Source organism: Glarea lozoyensis (assembly GCF_000409485.1).
Source record: "Glarea lozoyensis ATCC 20868 chromosome Unknown GLAREA1, whole genome shotgun sequence".
In the NCBI taxonomy this organism is placed as follows: domain Eukaryota; kingdom Fungi; phylum Ascomycota; class Leotiomycetes; order Helotiales; family Helotiaceae; genus Glarea; species Glarea lozoyensis.
The window spans coordinates 1,503,056-1,518,142 of NW_007360983.1; the positions used below are offsets into that span (position 1 = coordinate 1,503,056).

At 47.2% G+C, this 15,087-nt stretch overlaps 6 protein-coding genes across 6 annotated transcripts; 4 read left to right on the forward strand and 2 right to left on the reverse strand.

Moving 5' to 3' along the window:
• Positions 1-360: 360 nt before the first annotated feature.
• Positions 361-1,610, reverse strand: GLAREA_09162 (uncharacterized protein; the record flags this gene model as incomplete). The annotated part of the gene is made up of 5 exons (XM_008078123.1): positions 361-563; positions 619-668; positions 721-1,204; positions 1,334-1,433; positions 1,497-1,610. The coding sequence occupies 5 exons, from the start codon at positions 1,608-1,610 to the stop codon at positions 361-363; spliced, it is 951 nt and encodes a 316-aa protein (XP_008076314.1).
• A 743-nt stretch (positions 1,611-2,353) lies between these two features.
• On the forward strand, positions 2,354-2,928 carry GLAREA_09163 (NAD(P)-binding Rossmann-fold containing protein; the record flags this gene model as incomplete). The annotated part of the gene is made up of 2 exons (XM_008078124.1): positions 2,354-2,629; positions 2,677-2,928. 2 exons carry the CDS (start codon positions 2,354-2,356, stop codon positions 2,926-2,928), a joined length of 528 nt encoding a protein of 175 aa, XP_008076315.1.
• Positions 2,929-4,342: 1,414 nt separating this feature from the next.
• Positions 4,343-6,332, forward strand: GLAREA_09164 (Cytochrome P450; the record flags this gene model as incomplete). The annotated part of the gene is made up of 8 exons (XM_008078125.1): positions 4,343-4,529; positions 4,582-4,714; positions 4,779-4,967; positions 5,063-5,184; positions 5,270-5,385; positions 5,435-5,572; positions 5,623-6,071; positions 6,185-6,332. 8 exons carry the CDS (start codon positions 4,343-4,345, stop codon positions 6,330-6,332), a joined length of 1,482 nt encoding a protein of 493 aa, XP_008076316.1.
• A 300-nt stretch (positions 6,333-6,632) lies between these two features.
• GLAREA_09165 (uncharacterized protein) lies at positions 6,633-7,424 on the reverse strand (the record flags this gene model as incomplete). The annotated part of the gene is made up of 3 exons (XM_008078126.1): positions 6,633-6,715; positions 6,785-7,059; positions 7,384-7,424. 3 exons carry the CDS (start codon positions 7,422-7,424, stop codon positions 6,633-6,635), a joined length of 399 nt encoding a protein of 132 aa, XP_008076317.1.
• A 523-nt stretch (positions 7,425-7,947) lies between these two features.
• On the forward strand, positions 7,948-10,226 carry GLAREA_09166 (uncharacterized protein; the record flags this gene model as incomplete). The annotated part of the gene is made up of 3 exons (XM_008078127.1): positions 7,948-7,953; positions 8,084-9,492; positions 9,551-10,226. The coding sequence occupies 3 exons, from the start codon at positions 7,948-7,950 to the stop codon at positions 10,224-10,226; spliced, it is 2,091 nt and encodes a 696-aa protein (XP_008076318.1).
• A 2,215-nt stretch (positions 10,227-12,441) lies between these two features.
• On the forward strand, positions 12,442-13,982 carry GLAREA_09167 (MFS general substrate transporter; the record flags this gene model as incomplete). Its single annotated transcript, XM_008078128.1, has 3 exons — positions 12,442-12,624; positions 12,685-12,899; positions 12,947-13,982. 3 exons carry the CDS (start codon positions 12,442-12,444, stop codon positions 13,980-13,982), a joined length of 1,434 nt encoding a protein of 477 aa, XP_008076319.1.
• Positions 13,983-15,087: the final 1,105 nt, after the last annotated feature.

A 15,087-nucleotide genomic window follows, 5' to 3' on the forward strand; every position in this document is an offset into this window, starting at 1 on the left:
TACCGAGACGCCAGTCCGAAACGGGTGAATTACTGTGGAACCTCATAACGAAATGAATCCCCTCGACTCTGCCTCTCTGACGGTGCCTCATCACTAACTTCAATTCGTGCAAATCTTGTTTAGAATTTTCACACAGACAGCATTCCTAATTCACGAGTTGGTTTTGGTTTGGATACAGTATTACATATATTCTATGGCCTGATGCAATGCAAATTCACAACTTAGCCTCTTGACTTGGAAAAGCCAGGTACAAGTACAATAATGATAGCCAACCCTCTCCCAATAACGCCCACGGTTAATTTAATGCTGAGATGGTGGAAATAAACAAAATAGCACGAGCATCTATGTCTTCGCCTAAACTCATTCAACGGCATCCGTGGAAGGTTTTGAGTAGATCCGGAACTGGACGAAAATTGTAGCATCCTCGATCATTGTACCCAGCGAACCGAGCAACCATGGTAGGTTAGTCATAAGGTAGTCCTTCTCCTGAGAATGAAACAGGATACTGGCACCCTGTGTCGCATTTCCAACCAGCGCCAAGATGAAGAAGAGGAGAGCAAGTCCTACGTAATGTTAGAGCGAACAGTCGGGTCGCCATGTTTTCTTTTTTTAACATACCTTCGCATGACTTATCTCGGTAGTTCTTGACTATTTGAGGAATTCTGGCACTAGAGTCCGATTTTAGCAAGCAACTTGTCACTTGAAAGGATAATTAATTACCCCAGATAGCACAAAGCGCTGATATATCCCAAGACCTTCGCTCCTACAGCAGTTTCCTCGGCAGAAACAGGAATATCGTTCACGGGAGCAGGTGCCCAAACTCCTGATTGCCATGCAATTGCCCATCCAGCAACACCAGCGGCAAGAATGGCGAGAATGCTAACGGTATTTCTTACCCAAGGGTTGGAATCTCCTGATTCACTCTCCTCAAGAATTTTAGTCAATGTGTCAGTCCGGTGGCTTGTAGCACTCAAAGCTGACGAGCGACGTCTGTGAGAGCCTGGCAACCCAGTAGCATCACTGCTTCGTCGTCTGCTGAGAAGAGGTTCCTGCTCATTTGAGGACACTGACACCACAGAATCTTTGCGCTCCCTGGCGTTTTTCAACTTGTAGTACAAGACTTGAGAGATCAATACTGTGTCTGCAAAGCAGAAATAGATGGCTAATGCTATCATCGTAGGCACAAGTTTGGCCCAGATGGCACCTATGAATGGTAAGCACGTGAAAGATTTAAAACGGCACATCGAGGAGATAGCTCGTGGTCGGCGAATACTGGGTCGATGATGGGTTGGCTGAAGATTCGGCTGAAGATTCTGGATAGCCCTTTACGTACCTGAGAGGTTGGTGATATCACCAATCATCCATACGAATAAAAATGCGAGGGAGATTCCCTCCGCGCTTCCGGATTTATAATTCAAGATGAGTTGTGGGACCTACAGAGTTTGTTAGAGCTTTATTTGAAGAGTATATCCTCATCTCCGCTCATCATGACCTACCAGTAAGAATATCCATGTTGCCAAACTGATGCTACCAAAAATACCTGATAAGGCTTCTTGAACGGTGAGCTCTTTCGAGAGCGATCGGGCGATAAGAGGGATGACGGCAGACATGATGAGGACACCTCCAGGCCAGCAAAATATAGAAGCTGCAAAGGTTGAAGCAGTTGTTGAGAAGAAGATATAAGTTCTCGAAGATGACCACAATTGTGAATCCCACCCCCTTGTCTTATATCCAACAACGATGATAGGTCGAGAAGTGGTGGTCGCATGTCGCATGCACACTTTTTCAGGCGATCTTCGAGATAAGGTTAGCGCGGCAAAAATAGACAGCGGCATTACATAACACGTGCTCCGCGGCCAACCGAGACTTTTTGTCCAAGCCCAGCGAATATTTTCGCGGTCCAGGTCCAAATTTTTGTTCCTAGGTACCAGGGACGAGTGACGTGTGACGAGGGCCAGACTTCCTACCTAGGGACCTGACCAGCAGCTGTTCAATGGACCATCGCAAGGTAGTCGATGGAGCTCCCAATACTTCGAACTTCGAAGCCAAAATCAAATACTGTGTTACTTCTCTTCGGAACCAGGCAACTTTGATATCTACACTAACCATCCAATACAAACTAATTAGGAAACAGCGAGGTTTCAGGTCATTTACCGGAGTACGCAAACCATCCGCACTGGTAACACTTACCATTTGTACAACCTGCTGGTCTCTCGTCGCACCTCGAGGCTTCAAAAGCAAAACATAGAACCAGTCGAGATTTTGGCTCTCCGCGACACGGACAGATCAATCCCGACTCTGGCGATAGCGATCAACTTGGAGTTCCTAGAACAGGTCAACACAAACCCTCAAAATGGATGTACAGAATGCAAAGCATCACATACTCCTCCTGGGCGGGACTGGAATCTGTGGTCTGATCTTCACTGAAGCAGCTCTACGAGCTGGGCACACACTCACGCTCTATGTGCGAACACCTTCCAAGATCCCACCAGAACTTTCATCGAATAGCAACCTCAATGTTATCCAGGGCGAATTTCATGATGAGGAAGCAATGAAGAAAGCTTCGGGTTGCGGAGCCGATGTTTTCATATCTCTCGCCGGTCCTACGCTCGGGAAACGAGAAGGCACTGTATGTATGGCGCAAGTTTGTAGTCGCAAGTGCTGATCTATCTTTAGCCCATAACCAACGCCCTCTGTATTCTTTACCCTCTCCTTCTCGCAAACGGAACCACGAAGCGGATCATGATTCTTTCCACTGCGTCCTATTCGGCTCCCCAAGACAAGCGCAGCTTGAAATGGTATATGGCAATAAATTTCTACGTCAAGATAATTGGAGGAGATTCCTACAAGGAGATATCAAGCATGGCCAAAGAGACAGTCGCGCTTGGGAGAAGATTGATTGGACTGTCTTCCGAGTCCCACTATTGAAGGGGACGAAATTGGACGAGAACACTGGTGAGGTTCATGCCGCTTGGGTTGGTGATGAGGAAGGTCGCGATGGCTTGTTTCTTGATCGCGGAAGACTGGCGACCTGGATCCTGACAGAGCTGACCGAAAAGAAATGGAACCATCTGTGTCCTGCTCTTGCGAATGCTTGACCTTTATCTTAAATCACGCGCTTTTCGGGAAAAGGCTGGTACAGCATATCTTTCCTGGCATATATCGATATCAATAATCGACCCGCTCGCTTTCTCGGCCAGTGGTACCTTGTGTTCTATTGTACAGCATCAGGGCTGCATTTTGGGGATTTTTTGCCAGATCTTAGTGGCTAGTACGAAAGCAGAGTTATCCGGACCCCTGCGCCAATTTATCACGGCCTATCTGTACTACAACATGTCCATTGTGTACCATATACCCCGCCTTCTGCCTAGGTACAGTACCACAATTATAATTACGGTCAGCACTTCCTACGTTATTGGGCTTGACTCACGCCATTATGAATCACTTGAAAATTTTGTCAGATACATTGCGTTCCAAACAACTACAAATTTCAACCTTTACACTAATGTCCGAAGCAAATGCGAAATTTCCATCTTTGTCAGACTATGTACGACAGAGATCCAGGTGGTCACGGTCGTACTCGAGGACAGGGAGCCATCCAATGCATGTCTACTCTGTATTCATACAGCTGTCGCAACAGCAGAGGTGGATAGGATTCCGAGATCAATACGATACTTGTTACAAAAAACTATCCCGCTCGTCTGGACAGGCGTAGCTTCCTTTGCTAGAATCACATTATGGATCAGATTATGGCAACAAAGATGGAAGGTAAGATGCAAGCACCCTCATCAGTTTGCAATACGGAATATGCACGGAATAGAGGGTATTACAGAGGGATTGATTGTGTTGCATAAAATAAGTAAACCTCAGTGACGAGAAAACAGGCTTTCAGTGAGGATTAGACTGAAAAACAACTTGAAGTTTTTTCAATCTCTCACGGTTGCCAAATGCTACGCTTAATACCTGAAGCTTGTATTCAAGCATCTTATCATCTACTCTGTGAGGTACAGCAATCCGTGATTGGATCAAGCTTCTCATACAATCGAGAGGGCCTCGTCCCACAACATGTGGTCTACACAGAAGTCCTAGTCCATCCGATCGGAAAGCTAGAAATCTGCAACCATCTGTGTTGGGTCGATGTGTATCAACGGACTATAATTGATGGCTAGCATACATTCCTATATTGCATGGGAAATGCATCGTGCTATATCAAGTTACACCTCGTATCATCATTGTGATACTGCCGCCCTTAACCTTTAAATAGATTTCCAGTCAAGTATAAAATAAATCGAAGCCCGTCGTACTACATCCATCTTCACTTCGTTTCCCTTCACACGCCAAAATGGCAACGATAGCTACCTACATCCTCTCCGGCCTTCTGCTCTTCGTGCTCTACAAATTCCTCAAGCCCCAAAAGCAATCCCTTCCTCTTCCCCCAAGCCCGCCCACAGACCCAATCCTCGGCCACATCCGCTCCATCCCTTCTAAGAACCCAGAACTCACTTATATGAAATGGGGAAAACAATACAGTTAGCCAGATATCCTCACAACATCCTCGATCTCACCACTCACACAACGTAGACACAGATATCCTCTACCTCTCCTTCCTCACCCAACCAGTCCTCATCCTCAACACCGCCGCCGACGCCATCGCCCTCTTAGACAAGAGAGGCGCCCTATTCAGCGACCGCTCGGACTTTCATTTCTTCAAAGAGTAAGCGCCCATCTCCCTACCCTTAACCCTCCATCTTTGTCCTTTATAGTAAGAAGTCAAACAGACAAGGCTGGACCAACTCCCTGACTTTCTTCTCCCGCAGCGCCGAATTCAAAAAACACCGCAAGATCTTTGGATCCTCATTTACGCTCGCGAAATGCGTGGGGTATCAGGCGGGGCAGGTGGAGGAGGCGTGGAAAATGGTGCGCAGGATTTTGGAGAGTCCGGGGGAGTGGAATGGGGAGGTTAAGGCGTGAGTTTCTTGAATCTTTTCTTGTTTTTAGAGGGTTTGGATGTGAGGGGATAGTTTAGGTGTGAGGGATGCATGGAGTGGCTGATTGGAAATAGGTATACGACGGCAGTGGTACTGCGGATTGCATATGGCATTGAGGTGAAAGGACGAGATGATCTGTATGTGAAGATTGCGGATCAGATTTCTGAGGCTGGGGGGACGGGGGGGAGTACGGGGAGTACGATGGTGGATTTGTTTCCGATTAGTAGGCTTCCTCTCTTTCATTACTCTGTTTCTGACTTTGGCTGATTGATGGGGATCAGTTAGGCGATTACCGGAATGGGTGACGTTCATCCCGAGCTTGAAATTTGCTAGGGATCATAGGGAATATGTGAGGAAGATGCATAACCTGCCGTTCGAACATGTTAAGAAGGAAATTGTAGACTCCCCTCTCCAGCTTATGTTAGGGATAATGCTGAACGATCCAGGCACAAGGCGGTTCAACCCCCTCTTTCATCCGCTCCCTCATCGAAGAACGGGATGTCCTAGGCGAAACACCCGACGAGATCACAGATGCGGATATCGAAGGCGCGGGAGCGACTTTATATACTGCTGCCCAGGACACGGTACTCCCTCTCCACACTCAAAAATTTCAGAATGCTGATATATGATGTAGACGCACTCCACAATAACAGTCTTCATCCTCGCCATGCTCCTCAACCCCTCCATTCAATCCACCGCCCAAGCAGAAATCGACCGCGTCGTCCCCGCTGACCGTTTTCCTGATTTTACACACCGCGAGAAGCTGCCGTACATAGAGAGATTGGTGCAAGAAGTTTTTAGATGGAATCCAGTTGTGCCGTTAAGTACTACCTCCTCCCCTTCACAAATACATGTAAAGGTGTTGATGAGCAAAGCAATCCCACATAAATCCTCCAAAGCCACAACCTACAAAGGCTATTATATCCCGGCCGGCACGCTAGTTATTGCAAACGCCTACGCCATTCATCGGGATCCGAATGTGTATAAAGATCCTGATAGGTTCTGGCCGGATCGGTATTTACCTCCTTCTGAAGGTGGAGATGGGGCGCCGGTTCCGTGTGCGCATTTTGGATTTGGAAGACGGTGAGTCTTTTTCTTCGATTCAACAAGACATAAAAAAGTAAAAGATATGTTCGTATCTTTTCTTTGGGAGTGAATAGAGCATTATCTAAGGGCATGGACTGACGAATAAACAGGATATGTCCAGGTCAGAATCTCGGATACGCTGGCGTGTGGATTGCGGTTGTGGGGATATTGGCTACGATGAGGGTGAGGAAGGTGAGGGACGAGAGAGGAAAGGAAGTTGAGCCGAACGTGGGTATGACTACGGGGTTGACTAGGTGAGCTCGCTTCGTCCTGTAGAGATTAGAGAGGATAATGGCTAACAAAGTGGTTTCCAGTCATCCCGAGGAATTCGAATGTGTATTTGAAGGGAGGGTAATGCATATGGGTCTGTAATGGGCAGGTTGGGTGCGTGTAATGAGATATTGATCGTTAGGAGGAGGGATAGGTCAATATCCCAAAGCTCTTTCACTTGTCCGTGATGTCTAGGACCCTAGATCCTTTCACATCATAACCCCCATCTGGTTTTTAGTCCGATCTTGCCTTCTAGCCTTACGCATGTATGATTCCCTTCCAGCCAGCTTAGTTTCTCCTTTTTTTAGGCGTATTCCAAACAGATTTAACACCAGGAGTCTTGAACGCATCGCGCACCTGAGATGCTTTCACTGTATTCGCAGTGATCAGTAAAATCCCTTAAAAGTAGTGGTGGAAGCTGAGGAGGAAATTTGACATACAGCCACACTGCCAATAAGATACTTTTCCATCATCCCCAACATGAGGTCTAACCTGTTCGTCGCCAAACAGTAACTGGAGAGCCTTCTGCGTCTGGCTCGTTGCTGTGGTGTCTGTGCCGTCTATGGGTGTGACGCCGTACCATGCCGCTATTTCTGGATCCTGTGGCTTGGGTGTAGACCATTTCCTGGGTGTGACATGGGTAGATGACTGGAGAGGAGAATGGGATTCCTCAAGACGATCGACGTCTTTGTGAGCGGGTGGAGGGTTTGAGGGGCTGGGGTTGGGAGGGTGTTAGTGGGAATGTAGAGTTAATGAGAGAGGAGAGCGATGACGGAATTTTCCAGGGTCCTTAGGTTTTGGAGCGTGTGGTTTTTTAAGCTGATGAAGGGAAATGAAAACAGTAAAAAAAAAGAATAGGGTTGCTGTGCTTATACCGAGCTATGGGAGTAGAAAAGAAGAACTAAAAAAACATCCAGTGTTCGACGTACTAGTGCTACATAACTCTTGTGTATAGGGAGTAAAGTTGTAGCTTATGTCCAACAGTAAGGCAATCTTCGCTAATTCGGGGATATATCAAGCTCACACCAAAAGCGCTTACCTCGAATCAATTCCCTTGACGCTCTCTATGACTGGCTCCATACCGATAAGTGCGCAAGCTGCAAGGCTGCGTGTGGAAAGAGGCGGCAGTCGTGGCTCGTGTTTCGTCTTTGCGAGATTAGTCGATTAAAGATCCTTATACAAAAGTAGTGGTATTTTTCTGAGCCGAGAGGTCAGAAGAAAAGGAATACCGTGACGTGTTGGTTCGTTGTTGGTTTTCTGGTTTTAAGCGAAATATTTATCTTTTGGCGAGACGAGAAGCCGTGATGGTTTCGAGTAGATACATCGATAATTTGTAGGCTGCTACGTTGAGAGATGACGTTTGGAATCTGAGTTGATATTTCGAAGTCGAGAGGGGAAAGACGTTTCAATACTCTCGTATCTCAAAGGGTTGAGGTGGTGAATTCAGACAGCGGAGGAATAAGGGTTGGCTTGTGGCGTACATTGGTAACTAAGAACTTGAGTAGTTCCACGGTTTCCAAATAAGGTGCATTATGTAGGGAACGTCCGACTTGGATCTCGAAATGTCGTTACACGAAGCCACCAATCGAACACAAGCACGCTCATGCAAGTCAGCCCACCAATCCTCGTTCCTGGACATAAAAACCGTTCCTCGTCATCCACTCTATCTTCAACCCACATAATGACCTCTTCCCTCTCCCTTCTCACAAAAATCAACGACCTTCGCACGCTCTCCGCAGCTCTCCGCAGCTCGCCGAGATATCCTCAATGCGCCTCCAGACCTGAGCAAATTAACTGATGACCTCTATGATCTTGCGCAGGAATTAGAGAATCTGAAGTTGGAGCAATCGGTGCAGGCGGTGGTGTATTCACCGTTAAATGAGGCGTTGAATAAGATACGTGTTTTGAGCTTTGTGGGGGGAGAGGAAGAGGTTGTGTTGCGATGTAAAGTGGAAATTGTTTCGTTGGATGCTTTGAAAGAGGGAGCTTGTGTTGAAAGGAATGGAGGAGAGTCTTGGGAATCACAATTTAATGCGCCTCAACACCGATTCACCTGGGGCGACTTTGCAACCCTCTCTTACGTCTGGGGTAGCGGACGCTCTAGGAAGATAATACTAAACGAACAACCGACTTATATTGGGGCAAACCTCGAAGCGGCACTACGGTCACTGCGAGGTACGCAGCGGTTTAATGGGAGGTTTAGGCTGTGGGTTGATGCGCTTTGTATTAATCAGAAGGATGTCGAGGAACGGGGTAGACAGGTCAAGAAGATGCATATGCTGTACAGCTCTGCGTGGATCGTGATTTCATGGGCGGGCGAGGAAAGGAATGGGAGTCCTGCTGCGATGCTTCTGTTGGATAGATTAGCGGCAGCAAGTCGATCTGGGGCAGGGCGAGAGGTAGAAGCGTGTTTAAAGTGTGATCCGGCGTATTTCGGAGTTGGGTGTTGGTTTGCGCTGCATGAGTTTATGCAGCGCGAGTATTGGAGCCGGGTGTGGGTTATACAGGAGGTGGTGCTTGGATCGAAGCGCGTGGTTCTGAGATGCGGAAAGTGGTGTTTAGATTGGGAGAGCTTCTGTACTGGGTTAGTGTTTTTGTCGGATTATTTGTGGACGGTTAAGGATGAGTTGTTGAAGCGGGATCTGGCTCTCGTGCCGCGTAGGAGAGGACAACCTCAGATGTGGTCGACGACCAGTTGTCATCTTATTACGAAAGATCTGTGGCCGATGAGTAAGATGCGAGAGGAAAAGTCGCGGAGAGACTGGCTTGATTTTGGTCGTCTTTTGGTACTTGCAAACTCGGCGAACTCGAGCGATGTGAGGGACAAAGTGTATGGTCTGATTGGGATGATGGATCCTCTCGTTTCACAGCAGCTTGTACCAGATTATATCAGTTCGTCAGCTGTGATATTTGCAAAGGTGTTGCAGGTGTATATCGAGACTTACCAAGATCTGGAGCCGATCCGCGAAGGGAATTGTTGGGGCAAAATGAATGCTCCAACATGGGCTGCCGATTGGACTTGGGATGGTAGATTACGATACAATAGACCGGAAACTCGATTTTGGGGACCGTTCTGGGAGACGGTAGATAGCACTCGACTTGCTGTTCCCGCGGAACCATATCGCGCGAGTGGAGATACTAAAGCTGAGTATTTTTTCTCGAAAGATGGGTTTCTCTTACAATGTCGAGGCTTTCTGATAGACAAGCATATTAGGTCTCGGCTCACGAGAGGATGGATATTTTGAGTGGCCGCGCGAGTCTATCATTAATCCCAAACAACAAACCAGTGCTTATGGCGACGAATCTGGTATCAGGAAAGCTCTATATACGGCCCTTGTCGCTGACCGAGTTGACAAGGGGAGAAAGGCAGAAGGAAGACATGCTGCTATTTTCCACTTGCCTTCCAGCTTCGAAAAAGGTAAACCGCAGTTTGATAACCTAGGATGGAAATGGTTAGGAGACCAAGAAGGTTACTACTTCAGATGGGGAGGCTGGGTTCAAGCAAACAGAGAATTCATGCTCTGGGGTCATAGACTTGGTGACTTTTTCGATGACGTTATTCCTGATGATGCCTCGGAGTATGACTTCATGGAGGTTTACTGTGGTGTTGATCGCACGGCGAAAGCAAGGAGATTTATGACGACGGAAAATGGCTGTTTGGGGTGGTGTCCGAGTAATATCTATGGTGAGGGTTCAGAGCAGACTCAGGTGGGTGACTTGATCGCAATCTTGTTTGGTTGTAGCACGCCGATTGTGATTCGACCCTTTGGTGAGCAGTTCAAAGTTGTCGGAGAGGCTTATGTTCAAGGGTTTATGGACGAAGAAGGTATTGGGGGATGGGAATCTGGTAGATATACAAGTCAGCAGTTTACATTTGTTTAGGGAGTAATCGAGTAGTTTCCTGCAAAGTTAAATCTTTATACGACTAGTTGAAGCTTGCAAAATACCATCAACTCAACGACGATTCCGCCGTAGATAACTTTGTGTGTCCATGGAGGGAATTCAACTAATAAACTTATTTTTCTGGTATTTGACAGGTCAAAAACAAAAGTCACGGCCTATTATTTCCATCAGCGGGTTTGAGATCTAAGAATCTGTATGGTCTTACCGAAGGGATTTGGCGACAGAAAGATAAGATAGCATATCAAGCCGCGTGACAACGCGTATTTCCTCAACAAACATCACAACAAACGTACGATTTGAAGCTCTATGGACATTGATCTAGTCTCCAGGTTGTTGTAGAGCATGGGTATAAGCCGCATCATGCAATATATCTCGTGCTAAAAGTTGGCTGCGCTAGGATCCAGCTTTTGTGATCGGGCCGGTTTCGACCAAAGACGCTATGGCAGTTAATAGACGTCCCGATATTTTAGTTGCGGTAGGCATTCAAGTACCGTAAGCAGTGTACAAAATGTGCAGACTAGACAGGTTCTTTGAGGCTTTGTGTTTTTGTGATTGCTGTAGTGATACTGGAAATAATTAAAAGACGAAAATCCAGTGCAAAGATAAAAGTGATCTTGCAACGAACAGAAAAGCTCGCTTCCGGAGTCCAGACAAGCTCCATCAGATCCACTCAACCACATTTAGAGTTGCAGCACCACCAACTTCCAAGACCAGCCAAAGGGAAAGACTGTGGAGCTGGGAAAGTTGCGAAACTGGGGAAAATAATGGTTGAGATTCTAAGACACGGAGGTTCCGTGGAGGAGATATCGACCCTTCGGCGAGAAGACCGCAATAACAGAATCGAATAACTTGATGGCTGGCGAAGACGCAAGATGAAAGAATTGGTTTTGTCGTCGTCTTCATTGATTAAATTGAACACAAGATGTTCTTCATATCGAGTGACAGATGTCATAGATTAAGACGGTTCGTCTAGTAGAATTAGTCGAATCTAGCTTTCACAAGTCGTCCCACAGAGCGCAATCCAGAAGCGATGAGTGACTTGAACTTGAGTCGAGAATTCAGAGTCTACACCAAGAAGACGGCGTGATGAGAACTACCGACGCTTCCACCCCTATCCCTGAAGATTCGACGAATATTTCAGCATCGGGATCGGGAAGAAACCCGCGACGTCACGTTGGACAGAAATATGGGCCTTTTCTCATTGGGCTCCACTTTCTCCGCTCACAGCAGAATTCAAACGCGGGGTCTCCAGCTCCTCGTTCATGACTCGACCGCTTCATCAACCCCAGCTTGCGAGAGGCAAAGAGGGGAGGGTGCCTTTGGCCATCAAAACCCGCGCTCCTTGCCCGTAACAGCTCACCGACCAATCTGAGAGGATGGCAGAAAGAGAATGTCGATATTCGATAGACACTTTCCCTCACGAAAACGGACACGCCGTTGTTTTGTTGAGTAGTACGGCATCCCAAGAAACCAACAAGCTTCGTCAATTCTTATTACTCAACATCAAGACTGCAGGGATACATACCAAGATGGACAAGATCGATGAGGACACGCTATGGTGGGTTGGGCCAAGCCACCCGTCGTCTTGACATGCAACTCTAGCCATGATGGACCACACTATGATGATCCAAGGACGTATTCGAATTCGATCATTCTTCTTCGGCCCTTCCATAGCAAGGTTTGCGATGTTCTAGCGTCATTCTCTGCATTTTAGGTCATGAGTCCCCTCCCATGATAGGATACCGTTGTTACTCGTATCCACATCAGATACTAGCTGGATGGCTTGGACAAGAGCCGAAGCTACATAGTACCGCTTGGGGCTCTGGGATATCTCACACTACACCAGGATAGACCGTTTAGCTCGAATCCAGCGTCTCTAGTTGTGCTATCCCTTCCACTCCAACGTATCAAAGGGCAAAACCCATGGAGACAACATCTTCCCCGCTAGGGACCTCCGCACCTGGCCATTGGACAGCATCTCTACTCCGCATCAACCATTATGGATATGTTGGAGACCTGGGGAAATTCCATATAACGACTCTCATTTCCCCTCATTCTACCATTCCATTCCTCATCTCCACCTCATCAATCATTCCTCTTCTCTTCGAGTCTCCAACTACATTTCGAAATTTCTCGAAGCCAGGGCTTTACTCTCCCCGCCACACCCGAGACTTTCACCTAGAGACTAGCAAACATGGAGTCAACATCAGAGAGAAAGGTCTCATCGGCATCGGCGATTGCAAATGACCGCAAGCGTGCGAAGATTGACGACCATGCCGTCACTGGAGCCGGAGAGATTACTCTGCGCCAGTCGATTGTACCAGTCTGCTTGGTTACGGTTCTCTTTTTCATGTGGGGTTTCGCATATGGCTTACTGGTAAGTAAAACACAAAACATTGGAGAAAGTAAAAAGGGCCAAACGCTAATTCGCGTACAGGATGTTCTGAACTCTCATTTCCAAGTAGCTTTAGACATCAGCCAGGGACAATCTGGTGGCTTACAAGCAGCATATTTCGGTGCCTACTTCATTGGTCCATTGACGTACTCCGGATGGATTGTTCGAAAGTTTGGTTACAGATGGGCATTCATCTTTGGTCTTTGCGTTTATGGTGTTGGTGCTTTGATGTTCTGGCCATCAGGAGTGAAGCGATCGTAAGTATCCTCACGCAACTCGAAATATAAATGCTAACCTTTACCAGTTTCCCAGGTTTCTGTGGTTCCATGTTCATCGTCGGAAGTGGACTTTCTACCCTCGAAACGGCAGCAAACCCTTTCATCGCCACCTGTGGTCCACCAAGATACTCTGAGATCCGTTTGACTCTCGCACAATCTTTCCAGGCAGTTGGAACCGTTGTCGCTCCAGTTCTCGCTTCTCAAGTCATCTTCAAGAATGTCGACGATACCTCCCTGGAGAGTGTCCAATGGGTGTACCTTGGCATCGCCATCTTTGTCTTCCTCCTCGCAATTGTCTTCTTCTTCGCACCTATCCCTGAAGTCACAGATGCCGATATGGCCAATCAAGCCGAACAATCCGCTCAGGATACCGATTACGAAGATAAGCCCCTCAGCAAACAGTTCACCCTGTTCTATGGAGTGGTCGCTCAATTCTGCTACGTAGGAGCTCAGGTCGCTTATGCCGGTTACTTTATCAACTATGTCCGCTGGATCAAACCCGGTACCTCACACGCAACCGGTTCCAACCTCCTTGCTGGCGCTCAAGGTTGTTTCGCAGTTGGCCGATTCGCTGCTTCCGGTCTTCTCAAATTTACAAGACCTAGATTCGTTCTTATGGGCTTCATTACTGGTGTTGTCATCTTCGCAGCGATGGCTATTGGCGCTAAGGGCAACGCCGGTCTCGCAGCTATTTTCCTGGTTCTCTTCTTCGAATCCTGCATCTTCCCTCTGATATTCACGCTCTCCCTTCGTGGATTAGGTCGACACAGCAAACGTGGTGCGTCATTCATCGTCGCAGCCGTGTCTGGTGGAGCTTTGTTCCCACCTGTTCTCGGTGCCGTCGCTGACGCGCTTGACGGAAACACTCAACATGCATTCTTCATTCCTCTTATTGGTTTCTGTATCGCCTTCACCTTCCCAGTCTACTTGAACGTCTTCAAGGCTAAGAGTTTGGATGCTTGGACTGATAAGGTTAAGGTGGGAATTGAGGAGGCGCCAAAGGATATTGAGAGTTTGGGAGAGGACGAGAAGTCGCCTGTTCAGACTATTGAGAAAGTCTGATGTGCAATGGTTGGTTAGCTTTTGGGTTTTGGCGCGCTTATAGATTTATACCTTTTGAATAGACTTTTGGATACTCTCTCGAAATCTGGATTTGTCTTGAGTTGTGATGTTCCTGTTCAAACACATTATGAAAGATACTAGATTTGTGCTAGTGTACGGCTCCATTAAGATAATATTGCTTCTACAAGTTTTCTCAAAGACATAATTCAAGATGTAAATCAATTAGACTATCGAATTAACAAGCTTGGCAACATAATTTCTCATCCACCCCTTCCCATCCCACAACCCACTTCTCTCATATCTCCCCTCTCAACCCCCTTCAAAAACGCCTCGGTAATGATTCGACATTTCGAAATCGCTAGCCCCGGACCCCGTTTCACATTCCATTCTCCATTCTTGCTTTTGACGTCTCGCAGTCCATCTCATTTCAGATCACGCCTTTCATCCACATACTATGCCACATCCACACTTCAATTTCATAGCGGAATGTTAGACGTGTAAGATGGAAAGACAGTGGGAATTGTACGGTGTTGTGATATTCGAGGAGGGTCAGAGGAGAGATACATATAAGAGCAGAGATGGGATGTGTTGAGGTGGGGAGGGTATGGACTTTTGTTGGCAAGTAGGGGGTGGAGGAGTTTAGGGTTTTGTGTGAAGGTTTGGGTTTGGGGAGGGGGTTTGTGGGAGTTTCGAGGCTTGTGTGCGCTGAAGCTTAATGTTCTGCTAACACTAGGTAGGTAATATCTGACCTGCCCATGATGGCGGTATAGAGTATCGAGCCTAGGTTCTATTGAACCTCTTTAGTCTCCGCTTTGGTCACTTGCCCTTCATTCTTCGCAAGCTCCTGAACCGACGGGAATGTTACTCGTGCCTTTCCGTCAACTAGCCTAGATCTGGTTGCCCTGTTTTCGATATAAGTGTCATGAACGAGCGAGCGAGTCTTGATTTTCCTTCTTCTGGACGATCAGCACCCCTGAAACCAACCGAGTTCGTAGTGCTCGCACAACTTTTGAATTCCACTAATGACTTTTTGAGATTGGGCGTCATCGTGCTTGTGGTATAATAGCTGAACATCGTCCACGTAGAAGAAGAACTAGACCTTTCG